This window comes from Protopterus annectens, chromosome 6.part0, assembly GCF_019279795.1.
Source record: "Protopterus annectens isolate FY-2018-M chromosome 6.part0, PAN1.0, whole genome shotgun sequence".
NCBI classification, from domain to species: domain Eukaryota; kingdom Metazoa; phylum Chordata; order Ceratodontiformes; family Protopteridae; genus Protopterus; species Protopterus annectens.
This window is the reverse complement of record NC_056737.1, coordinates 1,714,239,285-1,714,263,682: the sequence shown is the minus strand read 5'-3', so window position 1 is coordinate 1,714,263,682 and position 24,398 is coordinate 1,714,239,285. Positions and strand designations below refer to the sequence as shown.

Below are 24,398 nucleotides of genomic sequence, written 5' to 3'. Positions count from 1 at the left end.
TTATAGCAAGTTTTTGTTTCGAGGGACATTGGGTTTCTTAATGGTACATCTTAATGCATTGAGACGTTCTACTGCTGTGTATCTGGGTGGGTTGTGAGGAGTTGCCTTGAGTGTATGCCTGGCCCAGAGGGCAGTCATGTCTTTTTTGTCCTGTTACTGTATATCCTGTCCTTAAGCTATGACCTCTGACAAGTTCCATTTGACAATGGCTGGGCATGCTCATTCCCCCCAGGATAGGCAAGGCCATCCACACTGCCTAGCGTCGGAGCTGCTAACTGAACTGTGGGGCCGCATGGACTGTGTTCAGGACTTTTTCCCTGTAAAGCCACTGGTGAGGGCACTTCTCTTAAAACTATGTTCTAGAAGTTTCACACATCCACGTTTTGGCTGAAAATAATGTGCTTGGTGAATTTACCGACTACCTTGCTGGAAAGTATAATGAATCTTTGTAGTAGGGGGTGGGGAAGTAGACTAACAGGTGTGGTGGAAGTGATTCAGGAACTTCTTTTAAACACAGAGGAACGAGTGCAGTCAGTGTTATATAGGTGTTTTGGTAATTTAAGATAATGTGTTTGGCAAGTTTAAACTGAGTTTTGCAGTTTAACATATGAATATCGGCAGCAAGATGTTCTTCGTGTTTCACTGTTGCAGTCATTACATTTGGGTAATCTGCTGGCAGGTTGCCCTCAATCGGCCTGAATTCCAAAGTCTTGGGTCCTGCGTCGGTTGCTGTCTTCTCTTCCATGATGCCAGGTCGTCAGGGGTATAAAACATGCAGCCGATGACATTTTCTTTAGTCTTTCTTGCCACGTGGTACCCGAAGCAGAAGTATTTCGCAAGTGCCGGTCGGCCGACTACTGAAATATTTGAGTTTGAGTTTCAGAACCGAAGTCTTCACTAAAGCTAAGTACCCCATTGGGGAAACTTTTTTCTTGCTTTTTACCGATGTCAGAAAAAGTTAATAATTGTATTACTTGTGGAAAGCAAATACCTCATAAGGATTTCCATCTATACTGTATTCCTTGCCTAAGCCCTGATCACAACGTGCCTGGCTGTTAGTGCGTTGGTTAAATCTAGCACAAAACCATTAAGCGTCGGTATATTTTTGCATCGAAGTATTTTGGAAACAGATTTAACTACCCAGAAATGTCGTCGGATAGTAATCCGACTACCGGAGTACATAAAAAATGCAAAGAAAAGGACAGAGAAAGGCAGTCGAGATCCAAAACCGATGACAAAGCTTCTCCTAAGCCAGTCGTCGGTACTCAGTGAGGCAATTTTGCAGCCCCTGATACCCGCTACCTTTGAGTCACAGGCCTCTACTGACACCCATGTGGAGTCAGTCATGCCGCAAGATACTCAAGGTAGTGGACTGACGGATATATCTCCCTCAGATGGGTCCGGAGCCGCTGAGGAGGCACTGGCTTCTGAGGGTGTATTCAGACCTCAACATTTATATATCAAACCGATGAAAGCTGCAAAACCAAAGACAAAAGCAACTTCTAAAACTAAAAAAAATGACGTATGAGCCACGTGCACAGGCCTCTATGCCTAAAAAACAGATGATCAAAATGGCTGAAGACCTTACCTTGATCAAGGGTACCCATCTCCCGCCTGATAAGAGGCCTAGGCAAGACACTGATTATGAATCTTCAGAGCAGGTTTCTATTTCTTCTGATTCCTCTTTTGATCAGGAATTATCTTTACCTCCCTATGAGGATTCTGATGCTGAGGAGTCTATTCCATCTGCATCTTCTCCTGAGGATTATTCAGTTGGAGAAACCTTGCATACTTTGAGGGAGCATTTTCACTGGGAGAGTCAAGACTTCTCAGAATCAAAAAAGAGGCTCAGGGATTTCCTCCTTCTTCCTCAGCACAGGCCTTTAGCCATTCCCCCTGTTTTAGACATTGTGGATGATGTGTTTTCAGAGTCAAGCTTGACCCCTGACTTCTTACCTCCGGCTCCCAGTAAGCCCGACAGATACTACAGGGTCCCTGACTCGCATCAGTTTTATTTAGAAACCCTGATGCTGATCCTGAAACTATTTCACAGCGTCCAAAGGGAGTTAAGGCCTCAACAGCAAAAAATCCTACCCCCTTTGACAGAGATTCAAGGGCACTGGACAGATGGGGAAAAAAGGTTTATACATCTGCAACCTTGGCAATCAGGGCCTTAAACTGTCAATTTCATATGCTTAAGTACCAACAACATGTTATGGGATTGCTGAAACAGAAAATGATGTTGATTTCAGAATATGCAGAAAATAAAGAATTGCAGGAATTAGTGCATGCAGCTGAACAAGTTGGAAAGCATACTTTGCAATGTGGTTTTGATTCCTTAGAGGCCTCCTGCAGGGCCGCAGTTACTGGATCTATGATTAGGAGGCATGCCTGGTTCAAGGAACAGAATTTGCCTGATCATTTTTAAGCAAAATTGCTAGATGTACCTTTACAGCATGATTCTCTGTTTGGTATTAAGGCAGAAGAGGTTTTCAAGAAAGTGGAAGATAAAACTAAGCCTATGCAAACTGTTAAAGACTTCTTACAAGTGCAGCCACCAAGATTCAGTAGACAGTGGCCTACAAAAAAATGGTCCTTTCCTGTATCAGACAGAGCCCAAAGGGGCAAATCCAGACGCCCTAAGGGTTCCAGATACCAGGCGCAAGATTCATACAGGTCAAAGCAATGGGGCGCTTCCACCTCCAAATGTGGAGGAGATAAAGCGCAAACCTACATAAAGCAGTCCCAATGACTTCCCTGTGCCTACACCAAGCACTTATCTTTTGGCAGCACCCACAGGGGGAAAACTAGTACTTTTTGCTCAAAAGTGGCAGTTAATAACCCAGGACAAGTGAGTACTAAACATCGTTTCACAGGGATACAGATTTATTTTCCACACTCTGCCAATGGCAAATGGTCGGCCAGATCTACCAAAAAATCAATGGGCAGAGGCACAGAAACAGGTTGCGTCCCTCATGGATATGGAGGCCATTCAGACAGTACCAGAACAGGAAAAAGGACAAGGCTTTTACTCAAGACTGTTCTTGGTACCCAGAAAGGACAAGGCCTGGTGGCCAATACTGGATTTATCGATTTTGAACACATACCTGGACATTCCAAAATTCAAAATGCTGACTTTACAGCAGCTTCTTCCCATGCTAGGCAAGAATGCTTGGCTGGTGACTTTAGACCTAAAAGAGGCATACCTGCATGTCCCAGTAAGACAGTCATGCAGAAGATACCTCAGATTCAAGGATGGCTTAATGCATTACCAGTTCTCTGCCCTGCCCTTTGGCTTATCTACTGCGCCAAGGGTCTTTGCAAAGTGCCTGGCACCAGTAATTGCATTTTGCAGACAAAAAAGTATACAGATATATCCTTACTTGGACAACTGTCTCATTCAAGCAGAGAACAAGTACACTCTTCTTTGACATCTGGTGTTTGTGAAATGGCTTCTAACATGCCTAGGGTACACAATAAATGAAAAGAAATCACAGCTGGTACCCTCTCAAAAGATAACATTCCTGGGTGCAAGCTTGAATACAACTGCCCAAATGGCTTACCTCATGCCAGACAAACAAAGGCGACTGACTACTTACTTCAAACTGATAGCAACCAAAACCTCGTTATCTGCAAGACAAATTCTGCAGGCTCTGGGCTTCATGGCATCCTGCATCCTACTAATTCCATATGCAAGACTGCATATGAGGAAACTTCAATGGTACCTAAAAAGTTTATGGAGTCAACATTCTCAGTCTGGAAGCAATGATTCTTCTCCTTCCCTGCCTACAACAGGAGTTTCTATGGTGGGCAAAGGCATGTCACCAAAACATGGGACGGGCCTTCACTCTACCCCCTGCCAGCCAAACCTTAACAGACGTATCGGATTATGCCTGGGGGGGCCCACATGGCAGGAAGATGCATTCAGGGCATATGGACCCAAAAACAAATGCATCTACATATCAACCAGAAAGAGATGCTAGCTGTTCAAAATGCCGTAACAGCCTTCAAGGACTTACTTCATCCAGGACAACTACTGATGAAGACGGACAACACCACAGTCGTGGTATATAAACAAGCAAGGGGGCACACACTCATACCCCCTTTGCAGATTAGTCATCACACTGTGGGACACAGCTTTGACCTACCAAATACATCTTCAAGCTCAATTCCTGCCAGGAAAACAAAATAGACTGACAGATGATTTAAGCAGAAACCTGATGGATCCTCACGAGTGGAAACTAAATCCACAAGTCTTCAGCATAACAGAGAAATGGGGGAGCCCAGACATAGATCTATTTGCGTCTCCTCAAAATTATCAATTGAAAAGATTCTGCACAAGGACTTATCACAGTCAAGCATGGAAAGTGGACGCCCCATCCTTCAGTTGGAAAAACCTATCAGTTTACGCCTTTCCTCCTCTGCCTCTCCCCCCCCCCCCCAAGGTCCTCCTAAAAGTCAGACAAGAGAAACCAAAGATGATACTAATTGCCCCGGACTGGCCCCGCCAGTACTGGTGCCCAATCCTAAGGAACTTGTCTTAATACCCAGCTTGGACCTTACCTCAAAGACCTCAACTACTGTCCCAGCAAAGCAATCGGATCCTGCACAATCAACTACAGACACTGAACCTGGCAGCATGGCTGATCATGTAGTTATACAAACAACCCCTCTCAGTAAAGCTGTGATGGATGTAATTTTGGAAGCCGGAAGGCCTAGTACTAGGAAATCTTATGCTGACAAATGGAAGAGATTCTGTGCTTGGAATCAAGCACAAGGACCTGATACAGCAGAACCAAATATTCCTCAGATTTTACAATACTTAACTGAGATGCTTGACAAAGGCCTATCTTTCTCATAAATTAAAATCCATGCCTCTGCCATTTCGGCTCATTACAATACAGAGCCACCAATTTTTTCTCATCCTTTACTAAAGCAGTATCTTAGAGGAGCCAAAAATTTAAGGCCTCCTGGAAGATCACCGTTACCTGCATGAGACCTCAATTATGTGTTGGAAAAGCTCACCCTGCACCCATTTGAACCATCTGCTACCGCTGATATAAAGTTCTTATGGAAAACAGCTCTGCTACTAGCAATTACTTCCGCAAGAAGAGTATCAGAGCTACAGGCCCTCATGGTTGTAGAGCCTTTTATCATATTTTACCCAGACAGGGTGTCTCTGAGGACAAATCCTATTTTTATACCTAAGGTGGTTTCCAGTGTGGCTCTTAACCAAACAATTCATCTGCCAACCTTTTATCCAAATCCGCAGAACAAGGGGGAGAGAATTCTGCTTTCCTTGGACGTACACAGGCAGCTAAGATTCTACTTGAGCAGGACTAAAGCTCTAATGAAAAGTGAGCAATTACTAGTGTCATATGCTGCAGGATCAGAAGGAAAGGCTTTTACGAAGCAGACAATTTCAAAGTGGATAAGCCACTGCATCCGTTTCTGCTACTTACACCATGGTAAGCCTGTGCCCAAGGGCATTAGGTCTCATTCCACCAGAGCTGCAGCTACTTCAGCAGACTTTCTCAGAGGAGTACCAACAAAAGACATTCTAGAGGCTGCTACTTGGAGTTCTGTCCACACCTTTACAAAGCATTATCATTTGCCTCTCTACTCCAGGGCAGGCTTTGCCTCTGCAGTGCTGCAGGGCCTTCTAACCAGACGTAATGCTGTTTAGCTCCAGCCTCCCAACCATAGCTTTGGGATTCTACCCAAATGTAATAAATGCAACAGTGAAACATGAAGAACAGTGTACAGTTGTGTACACTTACCATAAATGTAGATGTTCAAATGTATTCACTGTTGCAGTCCAGGTTACCCTCCCGCCATCCCCCTGTCATTCTGGAGTTTATCTTTCCTTCTCTATCTTCTACAACCTATGTGGTGTATTTGCTTGTAGATGAAGGTAAAGTTTATATTGATGCATGTGTATATATATATATATATTTTTGCTACCTTTTTTTGGGGCACCTGACATCGGGGGTAAGAAAAACTAAAGAAAATGGTGTCAGCTGCATGTTTTATACCCACTGATGACCTGACGTCATGGAAGAGAAGACAGCAACTGACGCAGGACCCAAGACTTTGGAATTCAGGCCGACTGAGGGCAACTTTCCAGCAGATTACCCAAATGTAATGCGTGCAACAGTGAATTCACTCTAACATCTACATTTATGGTAAGTGTACACAACTGTACTTTTTGCTTCAGTTGTCTGACATTTAATAAATGTTTCCTTTTCTTTTTAAGGTACAAACAATACTGATGGGTGTGTTGACTGTGGACTGAACAGCTGGCTGCTACTATGGGTGAGCTGAATATTTAATACTTGGTTAACAAGCATGAATGAATGTATAAAATAGCTCTACATCACAGGTATTATGACATTAAATTCTGACAATTTAAAATATACCTTACATACATAGTTAAGGATGCCTCTGCTTAGGTTTATTGTTCGAGGAGTCCTGATGCCTGGTGGCTTATAACATAAATGTTCTCTGTGGGAAAGCTGTGATGAGAATATTGTGTAACATCTTTGTAGCTTGACTAGATTTGTCATTTCCCCAGTTTTCCCCCTGCTTATAAGGAAGTTGTGTTGGCATAGGTGATTTGTTCATTTCTGTAATTTACCTTTATGCATCATGACATGTGATAACTTAAGTATTCCCGATTTGTGTACATTCTGTAACATAAAGCTTTGTGAACTTATTAAGAATACAACCATGTACATTTACTGCATCCCATGGTGTCCTCACTTGGGCGAAAGTGAAGGGATGCATCCATAGTCTTTTTACTAGCTGCATGTCCAGGTTTATGCAGGGCACATCCGTTAGAGACTATGGACACTCCCAGATGCTAACCTTACTCTGGCATCATCAGTAATTTTGTAGATCTGTTTGGGTTGTGGCTTAATAAATGTATATATGTCTGCAGAGATGAAAACAAAGCTTTTTATTAAACAGCAGTCAGTTTCTTAATAATGTTATTATAATTCTTTTTATGAGAAATAGCATGCAAAATACACTGTGGCACTAATTCATCTTGTGCCTCAGTGCATATAGGAACATGAACAAAACACTTTTGTCTGCTAATGTTTCACAAGACTCCTGATTGTTCTAGTCGGTCATAGTTTGCCTGCCTCAAGCATACACTCTTCTTTTTTCTTTCCTTTCTGTTTATTCCAAATACTTTTGAAGTTCTACATAGCTGTTTTTCTGTTGTCTTCACTACTTTTACTTTTGTTACTTTGCATCTCATTATTTTGTATCTGTGATTGCAAAAAACATGTTTTTATTAGATATTATTTTGTTACAGTTTACTTGTAAGGTAAGTGCTCAGGATATCTGTTAGAAGTTTATGGAAACAAGTGATATGTGCTGTTGGAAGGCTCATAAAACATTGCCATAAAGGTTTATAAGAGGTTACTAGGCTAACAGCCATAGACCCCTTAAAAGTCTAGCCTTCTTTATCCAGAGTTGCCCCAGTTGTTGTTTAGGTGAATGAAGGTTTAATGTCATCTGGGCCTTGACTTAAAGCTGACCTCTCCCCTCTCTCTGCCTTTCTAAAAGTACAAGAGAGAGAAGTATTTCCTATAGCCAATACTTTTTAAGACTAGGAATCACAAACCTACCTTTCTGTCATCAACATTCTCAAGAGAGGGTTTGTCTTTCCAGACTGGTTTAATGTCCTCACTGTATTTAATGTGCCTTTAATAACTGACTAGTAGCTGCTGAACCCCAACATCTTTTCTGGATAACAGCTTTTTTAAAATATGTACTGTTGCTGTACTTGCCTTGGGTGGTTTTCAACTTCCAGTTCTTGTTGTGCAAATTGTGGTTTATATAGCCTTTTGCTCCACTTTGAAATTTCAGGTGGCACTTGTACATCTCTGAAACTTCAGAGCTTGTTACATTTAATATTTGTAATATCATTGGGCTTGCCTAATTAAACACTTGTTGCTCATGAATTTCATGGAATGCATTTTTTTGCTGTCTCTTGTAATTTGCTTTTGCTATACCTCCTGAAATTAGTCAATGGAAATTGTTTCTAAAAAAAATGTTTAAGTAGAGGGGGTGGTGTGGTTAAAGAAGGCAAATACAAATTTGCTTTTTTATTGCATCTTTTTTTAAACATCTTTATTAAGCCATCACACATCACATTTCATTTTGTAACATGGCGCTATGTATGTTGTTAAAATAAATAAAACAAACCACAATAAGTTTTCATTGTTGTTTTACAGTGTCTTGTTTTATTTAACAATTTTTCATTCACTCCAACATCAACGTAAGTTGCATGATTCCTACCATCCCTTAAACCTCACTGCTCCTCCTGAACATTGTTCTACATGTATATTTTACAGATTCAGTTTATTTCTATGAAATTTGTTCATTACATTTTCTAAAGGTCCCAGCTCCAGTTCTGTATTCATCTTTACAATGTTCACAACTTCATTGATGTTGGGCATAGATTTTGATTTCCATTTTTTATTAATTGCTTTTTTTGGCAGCCAGTAACATTGAACTTTTTACTTGTCTAGACAATTTAGCCTTACTTGTCTAGACAATTTAGCCTTAAAGGATAATTTCCGTAGAGTACTCTGGCAGAACTGTTAGGAGAACAAATGCCTGTAATGGTCAGTAATTTGTAAAATCTGCCAGCTAGTTATATTCCCCCAAAAAATATGATATTCTTCGTGTTTCACTGTTTCAGTCATCATATTTGGGTTATCTGCTTGCAGTAGCCCTCAGTCGGCCTGATTATCAAAGTCTTGGGTCTTGCGTCAGTTGCTGTCTCATCTTCCATGACGTGAGGTAGTCAGGGGTATAAAGCATGCAGCCGACGCCATTTTATCAGTCTTTCTTGCTGTGCGGTGCCCGAAGCAGAAGCAGTTCGCAAGTGCCGGTTGACCGACTCCTGAAATTTTCGTTTTCGAGTTTCAGAACCAAAGTCTTCAACTAATGCTAAGTACCCTGTTGGGGAAACTTTTTCTTGCTCTAAACCGATGTCAGTAAAAGTCAATAATTGTATTTCTTGTGGAATGCAAATACCTCATAAAGATGTTAATTTGTACTGTATTCCTTGCTAAGGCCCTGACCACGACATACCTCGCTGCCGGTTTTGTGCCTTATTTAAACAGCGAACTATTCGTTGTCTGTATATTTACGCTTCTAAATATTTTGGTACTCTGTTCAGTTATCCAGATATGGCTTTAGTAAGCCACCCGACTACCGACATTCCGAAAAAATGCAAAGATAGACAGAGAGAGACCGCAAAGGTCCAAAGCTGCAGACGACGCTTCTCCTAAGCTAATCGCCAGTTCGCCGGTACTCAGGCGTTTTCGCAGCCCCTGATACCTGCTACTTCAGATACGCAGGCCTCTGCTGAGACCCATTTGGAGTCCGGTATGCTGCGAGATGCTTCAACTGTGGAACCTGCGGATGTCTCTACCTTGGATGGGTCCGGAACCGCTGTGCAGGCACCGGCTTCTGAGAGTGTATTCAGGCCAACTGACTTGCATATTAAACTGACGCCATCTTCTTCTTTAAGGCCTAAAACTCGATCCATGCCTAGAAAACAGACACCCAGACCGCATGGTCAGGCCTCTGTACCTAAAAAACAAATGATAAGAATGGCCGAAGACCTTATTACTTTAATCGGGGGAAGCCAACCTTCCCCCTCTAAGAGACCTAGGACTGAATTTTCTTATGATTCGTCTGATCGGGATTCTGAAATTTCTGTTTGCTCTGATGACCAGGATTTACTCTTATCTACCTATGAGGATCCTGATGCAGAGGACTTCATTCCCTCTGCTTCCCTTCCAGAGGATTTCTCTTTTGGTGAAACCTTGCATACTCTTAGGGAGCTTTTTCACTGGGAAGGCCAGGATTACTCTGATTCTAAAAAGAGGCTTAGGGATTTCTTACTCCTGCCCCAACACAGGCCTTTAGCTATTCCCCCTATACTGGACAATGTTGGTGATGCCTTTTCGGAATCTAGCTTGGCCCCTGACTCCTTACCTCCTGCTCCCAGAAACCAGATAGATATGACAGGGTTCCTGACTCTTACAAGTTCCTCTTTAAAAATCCTACTGCAGATCCTGTGACCATTTCACAGGGACCCAAGGGCATTAAGGCTACTACTGCCAAAAATCCTACACCCTCTGATAGAGATTCCAGGGTGCTGGATAGATGGGGTAAAAACGTATACACTTTTGCAACCTTGGCCATTAGGGCCTTAAACTGCCAGTTTCATATGTTAAAGTATCAGAAGGGTAGTATTGGATTGCTTAAACAGAAAATGATGTTGATTTCTGACTGTGCTGAAAATAAGGATTTACAGGATTTAATGCTTTCTGCTGAACAAGTTGGAAAACATGCTTTGCAATGTGGTTTTGATTCACTAGAGGCATCTTGCAGGGCTGCTGTCACTGGGTCTGTACTTAGAAGGCATGCTTGGCTTAAGGAGCAATCTTTGCCACATCATGTTAAAGCTAAATTGCTGGATGCTCCCTTAAACCAGGACAGCCTGTTTGGCAACAAAGCAGAAGAAGAACTTAAAAAGATGGAGGAAAAAGCAAAATCTATGCAAACCGTTAAAGATTTCCTGCAAGTACAGTCTCCAAGATTTAGTAGGCATTGGCCCTCTAAGAATTGGTCCTTTCCTGCCTCTTCCAAGCTTTCTCAGTCCAAACCCAGAACCAGCAAAACACCCAGGCTTCAGTCCCAAGGTACGCACAGGACTAAGCAGTGGGGGCTCTCACTTTCAAAGCAGGGAGTAGTAAGACTCCCCCCTATGGTAAACTGTCTCAATGACAACTTTAAAACTTCCAAGCCCTTCTCAACTGACTGCTCCTTTAGGGGGAAACATTGCTCTGCAGGCAAAAACTGGGAACTCATTACCCAGGACAAATGGGTTTTAAATATAGTTTCCCAAGGATACCGATTTCACTTCCACACTTTGCCAACCCCAAACGGTTGGCCAGATCTACCCCCAAATCAGTGGGCAGAGGCTTAAAAGCAAGTTCTTTCTTTCTTATGTATAAGGGCTATTCAAACTGTCCCAGAAGAGGAAAGGGAGACATGGTTTCTACTCAAGACTTTTCCAGGTGCCCAGGAAAGACAACAACTGGTGTCCTAGCCTGGATCTTTCTATCCTAAACAGTTTTTTGGTGATCCCAAAATTCAAGATGCTAACTTTTCACTAGTTGCTTCCTAAGCTAGGCAAGGATACCTGGTTGGCACCACTAGATTTAAAGGATGCCTACCTGCACATCCCAATCAGGGAATCTTGCAGAAGATACGTATGCTTCAAAGCAGGCTTCATGCACTATCATTTCTCTGCACTGCCCTTTGGCTTATCTACTGCGCCCAGGGTATTCACAAAGTGCCTAGTTCCAGTCATTGCATTTTGCAGGCAAAGAAATATTCAAATATACCCATACCTGGACGATTGTGTAATTCAGGCAGAAAGCCAGGACATACTATTGAATCATCTGGCGTTTGTACAAAAAGTGCTAACTTCTCTTGGGTACACCATAAATGAAAAGAAATCACATCTTGTACCCTGCCAACAAATTGTATTCCTGGGAGCAAGCTTAAACATAACTTCCCAGATGGCTTTCCTCACGCCAGAGAAACAAATTCATTTTGGCAGCTTACTTAAAACTAATGGCCACAAAGACCCTGTTGTCTGCATGACAAATACTGCAAGCCTTGGGGTTCATGGCCTCCTGAATTCTCCTAATTACATATGTAAGACTGCATATGAGGAAACTACAGTGGTATCTAAAAAGCCTATGGTGTCAACATTCTCAGGATCTAGAAGCAATGATTCCTATCATACCTTGCCTACAGTTAGAGTTCCTTTGGTGGGCAGAGGCCTGCCACCAAAACAAGGGACTGCCATTCACTCTACCCCCTGCCGCCGAAACCCTAACAACAGACTCATCAGACTATGCATGGGGGGCACACTTGGCAGGGAAGTGCACTCAGGGCAAATGGAACCCAAGTCAAATGCACCTGCATATCAATCAAAAAGAAATGTTAGCTGCACAGAATGCTCTGACAGCCTTCAAGGACCACATTCTTCCAGGACAATTAATGGTGAAGATGGGCAACACCACTGTTATGTGGTACATAAACAAGCAGGGGGGAACCCACTCATACCCTCTCTGCAGACTAGCCATGGCTCTGTGGAACACAGCCTTATAGGCTCATAGGTAGGTACTAGGCTATCGGCCCAAGGGCCTACATAAGCCTAGCCAACAAGGTTCCCTGGCTTACACCACCCAAGAAAGTTATTTTCCTGTGCCACTGTCGAGCAGAGACACAGAAGGTGCATTTCCTATTTCCCATCTGCTCATCAAGATTTTTCTTGAAGAGTGCTAATGAAGAACTTTGCTTGACATAGATGGGTAGCCTGTTCCAGAGTATGGGAAGTCTCTGGGACAGGAATCTATCCCTCCAGCTTGTCCTGTTTATTGTGGTGACAAGGTTTAGGTCCCTAGAGCATGTAGCTCAGAGGGATTGGGATTTCTTTAGGTGTAGCATGCCCAACAGCTCTGGGTTTGACACAGCTTTATACGGTAGGCTGAGATCACCTCGGAGTAGGTGATATGCTATGGAGTAAAGCTGGAGTTTTTTGAGGCGGTCAGTGTATGGCATTTGTTTGAGGCCAGTATTCCTCTTTGTGAGGTACTTCTGTGGCCTTTCCAGCTGCTGCAGATGTCTTGTGAGGTACATTCCAACAGGGGCATTGTACTCTTTAATGGGTCTAATGAGTGTCGAGTAGTGGGGAACAGTGACCTCTTTTTTTTTCGTGGATGAGAACCCTTTTATGATGAGGTGTGCCACGTAGAAGGACTTCCTGACTACTGTGGCGATGTGACTATCAAAGGAGAGACTACTGTCCACCTGGGTCCCAAGGTCTCTTATCACACATTCGATGTTAGATTGCTGCCTATGTAGTAGTTCATGGGTACAGAGTTTTTACCAAAGGGGATTACCCTGCACTTTTTGGCATTTAGCTTGAGGTCATGGCTCTGACATCAGGCATCTATCTCAGCGAGGCCCTTCTGTAGGATGTCCACATCAATTGGGGACTTGACTTTGGCTCCTGGTTTGCAGTCATCTGCAAACTTCGTTAGCCAGAGGCCTTCTGTGTTAGCCTGTACTTCAGAGAAGTAGATACCAAACAGGAGAGGTCCCAGAATGGAACCCTGTGGTACTCCACTTGTCACTGCTTTGAGATCAGATTTGGAGTCTGCAACTTTTACAGTGTGGATTCTGTCAGTGAGCCAGTTGGCAACCCCATCTTGTGATGTAGGGATTTATATGTAGTTTAGTGAGTTTAGCTATAATTCCCAAATGGGGGATGGAGTCGAAAGCCTTGGCGCAGTCAAGATAGGCTGTGTGAACCATCTTACTCTCATCTACGGCTTTGGTGACTGCCTCAAAGAAGTCGATCAGGTTCAGGAGGCATGATCTGCCTTTCACAAACCCGAACTGGGTGGGATCCAGAGTTTGGAGGTTATCAATGTCTTTGTTTATGAGTTCCTTGATGATACGTTCCATGGCCTTGCAGACCAGGCTCGTCAGGCTAATAGGTCGATAGTTCCCGGGATCAGTGGTGGCTCCCCCTTTGTGGCGTGGGATAACTGTTGCTGTGCACCATTCAGTGGGCACAAAGCCTGATGCGAGGCTATTATTGAACATGGTGCTTAAGTGGGAGCCAGTTCGTTCTGAAGTTCGTGTAAAACGCAGCCTGGGATGTTGTACGGTGCCATGGATGTTGTGTTTTTGGCTTTAGAGAGTGCAGCTTTTACCTGCTTAGTTGTGATTACAGGGACTATGTATTCTTCCTGTACAGATATGGGCCCTTTAGGGGTTGGGGGTGGGGGGTAAAGTTAGCACTGAACCTATCAAGTGCACCAACAGGCTCAGTTCCTGCCAGGGAAGCTAAATACACTGGCAGACGAACTGAGCAGAAATTTCATGGACCTACACGAGTGGAAACTGGAACCAAAGACATTCAACATGTTGATAAATAAATGGGGAAGCCCAGAGATAGACCTGTTTGCCTCCTCCCAGAACTACCACTTGGACAAATTCTTCACAAGGACTCCCCACAAACAAGCTTGCAAAGTGGATGCCCTGTCCTTCACCTGGAAAAATCTATCAGTTTATGCCTTTCCTCTCCAAGATACTACTAAAGATCAAACAGGACAAACTAAGGATGATACTGTTTGCACCAGACTGGCCACGCCAACACTGGTACCCCAACTTGCGCAGTGTATCACTGCTGGCACCTGCCTCAGACTCCTACCCTGCTGTCCCAGCAGGAGGGCCAGATTTTGCACCCTCAGCTTCTAACCCTGAACATGGCAGCCTGACTAATTACCTGATTTATCGGTTACCATCCCTCAGTAAACAAGTGTTGGATGTCATTCTGGAGGCAAGGAGGCCTAGTACTAGAAAATCTTATGCTGAAAAATGGAAAAGATTCTGTTCCTGGAACCAGACTCGGGATGGGCACAGAAGTGCCCAATTTACCTCAGAAGTGCCCAATTTACCTCAGATTCTTCAATACTTAACTGAAATGCTTCACAACGGCCTTTCCTTCTCCTCCATCAACATTCATGCCTCAGCCATTTCAGCTCATTACAACACAAAACCACCCCTCTTCTCTCACCCACTGCACAAGTAGTTTCTCAGAGGGGCCAAAAACTTAAGATCACCCAGGAGAGCCCCATCTCCAACCTGGGACCTTAACTTTGTATTGGACAATACTCACTCTACCTCTCTTTGAGCCAGCTGCAAATGCAGAGTTGAAATTCCTTTCTTGGAAAACAGCCTTCCTTTTAGCCATCACTTCAGCAAGAAGGGTGTCTGAATTACAGGCCCTTATGGCAGTGGAAACTTTCATCATCTTTCATGCGGACAGGATGTCCCTCGGGACCAGTCCCTCCTTCATGCCCAAGGTAGTATCCAGTGTGGCTCTTCATCAGTCCATTCATTTGCCAACCTTCTTTTCTAATCCACAGAACAAAGGGGAATGTATACTGCACTCCTTAGATGTGCACAGACAACTTAGATTTTACTTGGACAGGACTAAACCTCTCAGGAAATCTGAACAGCTGCTGGTTGCATTTGCTGCAGGGGCAGAGGGGAAGGCCATTTCAAAGCAAAACATTTCTAAATGGATATGCCATTGCGTTCATTTCTGCTATAAGCACCATGGAAAACCTGTCCCACAGGGGATAAGACCACATTAAACCAGGACTGCATCTACCTCTACAGCCTTTATCAGAGGTGTCCCTACCAGGGATATCCTAGAAGCTGCTACCTGGAGTTCTGTACATACTTTCACCAAGCATCATCATTTGCCAATTTTCTCTAAATCCAGTGCTGGCTTTGGCACTGCAGTCTTTCAGGGCCTTATTGCTGGTCCTAATTCTATCTAATTTTCTCCTCCCATCCTTAGCTTTGGGAATCTACCCAAATGTGATTGCTGCAGCAGTGAAACACGAACAACGTAGTACAGTTGTGTACACTTACCATAAATGTAGATGTTCGAGTGTATTCACTGTTGCAGTCTTGGTTACCCTACCTCCAGCCCCCTGTCTTTTATTGACTATATCTCTCTTCTTCCTTACTGTATTTAAGCTTTCTGGTGTATTTGCTTTTTGTTGGAGGTGTAACCTTGTATATAATTGTTTCCCATTATGAGGGGCACCTAACATCTGGGGCAAGAAAAAATTGATAAAATGGTATCGGTTGCATGCTTTATACCCCTGACTACCTGACGTCATGGAAGATGAGACAGCAACCGACGCAGGACCCAAGACTTTGATAATCAGGCCTACTGAGGGCTACTACAAGCAGATAACCCAAATGTGATGACTGCAACAGTGAATACACTTGAACATATACATTTATGGTTAGTGTACGCAACTGTACTTTACCTCTTTTTTTCATCACATCTCCATCATTTGCCGTCTACTTGAAAAATTATGTGACGTCTGCTTGTGGTATAAAATACCTGTGCAAACACATCCTTGCAAAAATACTAACCATTTTGGACTTTGCTACATATATGGGAGCCTTGCAGATTTTTTCCATCGTTCCTTTGTAACTTGCCTTTCCATTCACTCTTGTGTGTCTTGTATAACCTCCTGTGGTTTATTTTAACAGCTACCACGCAATATTTTATATGTCCTATTAATTATCCCTTTTAACAACAGCCTCTGTTGTAGAATTAATTAAAAACCCTATTTGAGGTGATCTTCCACTTGACACTCCCGTACCCCTTTCTGTTTGCCTATACTCTTGTCAGTCTCTGATAGGGAAGGCAGCCTTTAACTTGCAGTCCAAGCTTCTTCATAGCCGTATCACACTCTCTTTCCTTCCAGAGTTGCAGTGGTTCCTTTGCTAACCTTCTCCAGTAAATTGTTTTGTCTTTTTTATTTAATTTGATTACACAAAGTGCGATTATTCACTACTGTATATACACATTGCTTCTATGTCATTACATAGCTCTCCTTTCAGAGTACTTGTGCATATCCTCAAAGAGAAATTGAATATGATAACAAGGAATGTGCTTTTACAGTCTTTTATTCTGCATAGTCACTTTACTTAATTTCGTAAGTTGTTTTTTGTCTCAACCTTGGATTTCCCGCCTTTCCCTCTTCCCCCTCACTTCTTTAATGGTTATGTTTTCCTGTCTGTTTGCACCCCCCCCCAACTTTTATGCTGGTTTTCCACTCCTCTGTGAATTTTTCTCATTCTTTCCTGTCCTCTTCTCTATTAGTCTCTGACTTCCAGGTTGATTCCCCCCACTTTTTGCTGTTGCCTCTTCCCCTACTACTCTTTCCTTGCTACTGATATTAAACCTCTTTTCTGGCTCTAATGATGTTTTAATACTGTATCTTTCTCCTGCTTAATGCTATTACTTTCAGTGTTCTTCTCCTGCTTTTCCTAGTTTTATTTCTTTTACTGTTTTCTTCCGGATGTTGGCATTATTTATTTTTGGGTCCCATTGATGTCTCTCTTGCTCCTGTCCAGTTGTTGGTAGTTCCAGATTTTACATGGATAATATTTGTTCCCTTATTTTCTTTCCATTTTTTTCCTGGTTTGCATCTAGTTCTAAAAGGCATAGCTCTCACCTGTTTTGGAATGTTCTTCCCCATCTCTTTCCCAGTTCTTCCACCTCCTTCTCCCACATATTTTTTTGCCCATTTTCATTCCCAGAACATGTCTAGAATTCCTGCCTTCTCTGCTGCACATCTACAAACGTGTCACCGGTTCAACCTCCTTTATATTTATTTCTTGAGGGTGTTGGATACCACCTGTGTACTATTCTCTTCTCTGCATCCCATCTCCTGTTAAGGATTTTTCTGGTATTAGCCAGCCTCCATACCTCTCTTCTCATTCCTCATCAATGGCTGCCCATTCTTTTTTCTTTTTCCAGCTTTCCAGGCCAAATGTTTTTGTTAATCAGTCCACTTCTCCCTTTCTCTTTCCATCCCATCCATTTTTATCCATTTCTTCTTTCCTTCAGCAGTCTCTGATACCTGTTTCCTAACATTCTCTCCTATGTTTTTAAATATTTCTTTCACCTTGATTTTTTTCCACCACCCACTTTTCTCTTTTTCCATACTTCTTCCCATTCTTCTGCATTAAACAGAGTTGACTGTCCTTTTTGGTGTTCCTGGAGGATTTGCCATAGTTTGTGCCGTCCATGTTTTCCCCATTGTCTCTTTCCCATATCCTGCCTCTAACCCTATAAGGTTCTCTAGCATTCCCTTTCAGTCCTGTTTGGTTTAGTGCTAGTTGGGTCTTTGCCTTTGTAGTTTCTCCTGAATTTTTCTTTTTCTCTCTCGCCTGTTTTTCCTCCCTGTCCGATGTTCATCGCGTTTCACTGTTGCAGTCATTATATTTGGGTTATCTTGCCAGCAGGTTGCCCTCAGCCAGCCTGAATTCCAAAGTCTTGGGTCCTGCGTCGCTTTGCTGTCACTTCTTCCCTGACGTCAGGTCGTCAGATATAAAAGATGCAGCCGGTGCCATTTTATTTAGTCTTTCTTGCCACGCGGTGCCCGAAGCAAAAGCAGTTCGCAAGTGCCGGTCGGCCGACTCCTGAGATTTTCGTGTTCGAATTTCAGATCCGAAGTCTTCATTAAAAGCTAAGTACCCCATTGGGGAAACATTTTTCTTGCTCCAGACCGATGTCAGAAAAAGTTAATAATTGTATATCTTGTGGGAAGCAAATACTTCATAAGGACTTTCATTCTTACTGTATTCCTTGCCTAGGCCCTGACCACGACGTTGCTAGTTGTCGGTTTTGTGCTAGATTTAAGCAACGCACTATTAAGCGTCGGTACAATTTTGCATTAAGCTATTTTGGGCGAAGATTTAATTATACAATGTCGTCGGATAGTCATCAGACCACCGGAGTTCACAAAAAACTCCAAAGAAAAGGACAGGCAACCGTGGTCCAAAACAGACGACGAAGCTTCTCCTAAGCAAGTCGCTGGTTCGCCGGTTCTCAGTGAGGCGCTTTCGCAGCCCCTGACGCCCGCTACTTTAGAGTCGCAAGCCACTACTGACTCCCATGTGGAGTCGGCCAGGCCACTGGAAACTCAAGGTATTGGAGCCTCAGAGACTATTCCCTCAGATGGGTCTGGAGCCGCTGAGCAGGCATCGGCTTCTGAGGGTGTATTCAGACCTAAACAGTTGTATATTTAACCTACTTCAAAGACTAAGACACCTTTAAAGGCAAAGAAACAAGTTCACCAGTCACAAGAACAGGCCTCCATGCCCAAAAAAACAGATGCTCAAAATGGCCGAAGACTTAATTGCCATGATCAGGGGTTCCCATCCCCCTCTTGATAAGAGGCCTAGGCAAGAGACAGACTATGAATCTTCAGATCAGGTTTCCATTTCTTCTGATTCCTCTTCTGATCAGGAATGTTCTCTTCCCCCCTATGAGGATTCTGATGCTGAAGAATCAATTCCTTCAGCTTCTCCTCCTGAGGACTACTCTTTTGGGGAAACCTTGCATACCATGAGGGAGCACTTTCACTGGGAGAGCCAAGACTTTTCAGAATCTAAGAAAAGGCTCCGAGATTTCCTTTTACTACCTCAACACAGGCCTCTAGCTTTCCCACCTGTGTTGGACATTGTAGATGATGTGTTCTCGGAGTCTAGTCTGACCCCCTGACTCTCTACCTCCAGCTCCTGTTAAGCCGGACAGATACTACAGGGTCCCTGACTCTCATAAGTTTCTTTTCAAAAACCCTTCTGCAGACCCAGAAACTATTTCTCAGGGTCCAAAGGGGGTCAAGGCTTCTACTGCAAAAAATCCTACCCCCGTCTGATCGGGATTCTAGGACTCTGGATAGATGGGGAAAAAAGATTTACACATCTACTACTTTGGCTATAAGGGCTTTAAATTGCCAGTTTCATATGCTCAAATATCAGCAATGTATCGTGACACTGCTTAAACAGAAAATGATGGCAAATTCTGAATGTGGAGAAAACAAAGAAATGCAGGATTTATTGCATGCAGCTGAACAAGTTGGAAAGCATACTTTGCAATGTGGGTTTGATTCTCTGGAGGCCTCCTGCAGGGCTGCTGTTACGGGTTCTGTCATTAGGAGGCATGCTTGGTTAAAGGAACAAAATCTGCTTGACCATGTTAAAGCAAAATTATTAGATGCTCCTTTACAACATGATACCTTGTTTGGTGTTAAGGCAGAAGAGGTGTTAAAGAAAGTGGAGGACAAAGCTAAATCTATGCAAACGGTCAAGGATTTCATACAGGTACAGCCACCTAGATTTAGGAGACACTGGCCTACAAAGAATTGTTCCTTTCCAGTCTCAGACCTCAAAGGGTCAGATCCAGACGCCCTAGTGGCAGATCACAACAGCAAGGATCCTACAGGTCTAAGCAGTGGGGTGCTTCTACTTCCAAAGGTGGAGAGAAAAAAAATCACAGTCATAGTTTCCTCTCTAACTTCTCTTCCATTTGTCTCTACCCACTCCATTCGCCCTGCGGGCTCACTCCGCTCCAATACCCTACCCCAAAATCCCACCCACCCCCAGAGGTCCTACACTTATACCTACCTAACCACACCCCTTCACCATTTCCACCTATCACAACAACACTATCATTAACCAAGCTTCTCTTTTCCCTCCATTTTTTCTACCACTCCCTTTCTCGCCCACCACACCCTTTGCCTTACATTACCACACCCCTTTACCTTTGTGCCTTTAGCTAGAACTTAATATCCAGCTTTGCAATGTGCAAACTCCCCACCCTAGTCCTCCAACATAGCTTACTCAGGCTCTCACTTCTTCCACCTTTAATACTAGCACACCTGATAACCTCCTATGAACATCCACTACTTTCACACCTTCCCTTTTCTACTAAACAATCTACCGCTTCAGTTATTGCCTCTCATACTCACCACATCAACATTACTTCCACACCTAGCTATCTTTTACCTAAATACCATAGGACAACCCACATTAGATATGACTTCCCCAATCCTAGAAGACATCCACTTCTGCAAAGTAAATACACTAACACTAGATATCTAATACTACTCCTCTCCCTAAAGGATGGAGATATTCACCCAAACCCAGGTCCAAATACCTCCTCTACCACTGAACTCTTCAAACCAAACCCCACTGCCAACTTCCTACTTAAAAAAAACAACCAACTCACTCTTAATAGCTCACCTCAACATACGCAACGTTTATAACAAAATAACACAAATCCATGCTCTCTTGGAACTCTATTCCTTTGATATTATTTGTCTAACAGAGACCTGGCTAAAACCTTCAACTAAAGACAACAAAGTCATCCCACCTGGCTACAATATCTTACGTCTTGACCGGATAGCCAAAAAAGGTAGTGGAGTAGCTGTCTTATTCAAATCTGTCTTTCAAATAACCACTTTCCACCAGAAACCACCTCAGGACTCTAATGCTGAGATTCTTATTACCAAACTTCAGCTAAACTCAGTCAAATCTATCTATATTATCTGCATCTATGTCCCTCCAAGAAATAACATTTCTACCATTGAAAACATCCTCTGTTGGCTATCTCTAAACTTACCCCAAGAAACCATAATCCTAGGTGATTTTAACATTGATTGGCAATCTTGCAGCAACAAACACCCTACTAGCCATATTAATCTCTATGGGTTTTCTCAAACTATTACCCCCCCCACTAGAATAAACAAAACAAATAAAAAAAGAAAGCACCTTGGACTGGATACTCATTAATAATCAACCCCACACTTATGAAGCAGGAACCCTCCCTGATGATGTAAGTGATCACTTAGTAACCTATATTATCAGGCTCAAAGCCAATCCATCCACTCAAACCATTACTAGAACAATTAGAACCAAGAAAAACTTCAACTTGGATCTATTTCAAAGTGAACTGAAAACATGCAATTGGTCCCCCTTAAAACACCTTTCTCTTGATGAAGCTGTAGATTGCTTTAATACTAAGTTTCTAGCCATACTCAAACACCATGCCCCCACTCGGTCTATTAGGATAAGAACTAAATCTGCTCCTTGGCGCTCTAAACAAACTAAGCAAAAAATCCATCTCAGAAATAAAATCTGGAACAAATCTCGCTTAACTAAAAACTCTGCTGATCACCAACACTACAAACAACTGAGAAATGAGACTAAAAAATCAATATTGACCGATTAAAAAAAAACTATTACCTACGATCTCAGCAAACTCACCAGAATAACCCACAAAAGTTCTGGGCAAACATTAATCAGTTACTTCAGCCCAGTCAATCTATCACACCCAACCCACAAGGCACAGACAAAGAGAACCCCAAGCAAATTGCTAATGACTTTAATTCCTTTTTCACCGAAGCAATTCAAACTCTTGCCAGTCACCTCTCTAGTCAAAACGCAGCTATATCTAATTCTAACTCAAACCCACCACCCCCATTTCTTTTCCAACCTGTCCCAATAGCTTATATTCTCTCCCTCATCCAAAAACTCAAACCATGTACTCCCTCTGCTGACTTACTACCCGCAGAATACTTACAATTAGCAGCCAAATCCATAGCCTACCCTATCTCCATACTAATCAATAGAACCATCACTGAGGGATATGTCCCTAAACTTTGGGAAGTCTCCCATATTATTCCCCTTCATAAGCGTGATAATTCTACTGAACTCTCCAACTATTGCCCCATAGCCCTACTCTCTCCCTTATCTAAGATTATGGAAAGGTGTATCCACAAGCAACTGCTTGACCACCTTCTCCAAAATAACTTGCTCTCTAATACCCAACATGGTTTCAGACCTTGCCACAGTACCACCACTGCCCTCCTTTCCTTTACAGACACCATCAACAACAAACGTAACCTTAACACCCTTTCCTCTGCACTTTTCTTAGACCTGTCCAAGGCTTTGACATGGTCAGTCACCAAATACTCATACATATTCTTCAATCTCTGTCACTTGACATTCTACCTATTAAATGGTTCGAGTCTTACTTAAATAACAGACATCAAGCTGTACTCGAACTCCACTCTATCTACCCATCTACCTGTTAACATTGGTGTCCCTCAAGGGTCCATACTGGGTCCTCTCCTGTTTTCTTTATTCATCAATGACCTCCACCGAGCAGTTCCCCAAGCTACATGCATACAATACGCAGACGATTCCACACTTATTTGCTCAGCCACATCTGTATCAGAACTTCACTCTCTGACACAACACATATTTAACTCTGTTGAACAATGGTTTACACAACGCTGTCTCCTACTTAACCCAAAAAAAAAAAACTAAACTTCTCCTTTTCACACCTACCAGTAAATCCCCCCAAATAGACTTTACAATAATATCTAAAAATGGCACACATATATCCCAAGATCTTACTACTAAACTGCTAGGCATCACCATTGACAACAACCTTAACTTCGACACCCATATCAGCAACACCTTGAAAACTATTAATAAAAAAATAGGTTCTCTGTGCAGAATCAAACCCTACCTCACTCAAGCAACTAGAATAACTATTGCCCACTCCCACCTAATCTCTTCCCTTCTCTATGCCTCACCCATATTTACTAACCTGTCAAAAAATAATCTTATGAAATTAGAAAACTCCTACAATAGCATAGCCAGGTTTGCTACAGGTAACCCTTTCAGAACCCACCACTGTATTAATCTAAAGCAACTAGGCTGGCTTGAATTTCAGCAGCAGTTGAAAATTAATCAACTAGCCATCGCCCGTAAAATACTGTATCAACCTGCCAAAACACCTATTCTCTCTACTCTTATTTACCCTTACCATAACCTGAAGTCTCTAAGATCTGCACACAAACTTCTTGTAAATATTGACAAAGCAAACAACAAGGCTGGAGATTCCCTGTTCTCTAATACTGTTGGAAAAAACTGGAACCTGTTTCCCTCTGAACTATCTGCAATTCCCTCCATAACTCTTTTTAAAAAGAAACTTAAGCTCTTCCTCAAAACACAGTGGTTGTGCCCCTGTACTAATCCTGACTGACTTATCTAGCTCTTGATACATGACTCAGTCCTTACCTTCAGAACCTTGCATTGACTTCATCTTAACATCCAATGATCTATTTATCCATCATAGTATTAATTACTACTATATATAAAAAAAAATGCATATATATATATATTGCACATGTTTTGCTACTAGATGTATTACATAACTGCTACTTCTTACTTTCCTTTATCTACACTTACTGTACATTATTATTCTTTCTGAATGTCTACTTGTAACAGTACTTGTACTAATCAAGTCTAATATACTGCATTTTTATACTTTATTAATATGTGATCAGTTATAATTTTTTTCTTTATCTTTTTTTTCTCTTTTACTGTAAATGTATTTGCATTTTAAATATGTATTTCTTTGATGTGAATTTATTTTAACTGTTTGGAGCTTATCTCCCCGGGCCTCTACTGAAAATGGACATATATCCAGCTAGACTAGCCTGGTCAACAAATGTAAAATAAAATAAATACAGGAAACAGTCCCAGTGACTTCCCCCTGCCTACGACAAGCACTTATCTTCTGGCAGCACCCTTAGGGGGAAAACTAGCACTTTTTTCTCAAAATTGGCACATTATAACCCAGGACAAATGGGTTCTAGACATAGTGTCACATGGCTACAAGTTTCATTTCCATACTCTGCCAAGGGCAAGCGGTTGGCCAGACCTGCCAAAAAATCAATGGGCAGAGGCTCAAAAACAAGTCGCAGCTCTCATGGACATGAGGGCTATTCAACAAGTACCACAGCAAGAGCAGGGACAAGGATTTTACTCAAGACTGTTCATGGTACCCAGAAAGGACAAAGCATGGAGACCAATTCTGGACC

General features: G+C 42.5%; 1 protein-coding gene across 2 annotated transcripts in view; it reads left to right on the top strand.

Moving 5' to 3' along the window:
- MAP3K2 (mitogen-activated protein kinase kinase kinase 2) overlaps positions 1 to 24,398 on the top strand; it is a 2,021,635-nt gene that overhangs the window by 514,780 nt on the left and 1,482,457 nt on the right. For both annotated transcript variants that reach the window (XM_044075108.1, XM_044075107.1), the window contains exon 4: positions 6,257 to 6,315. In XM_044075108.1, coding sequence (XP_043931043.1) covers positions 6,312 to 6,315 — 4 coding nt within the window. In that variant the 5' untranslated portion in view covers positions 6,257 to 6,311. The remainder of the gene's footprint in view (positions 1 to 6,256; positions 6,316 to 24,398) is intronic.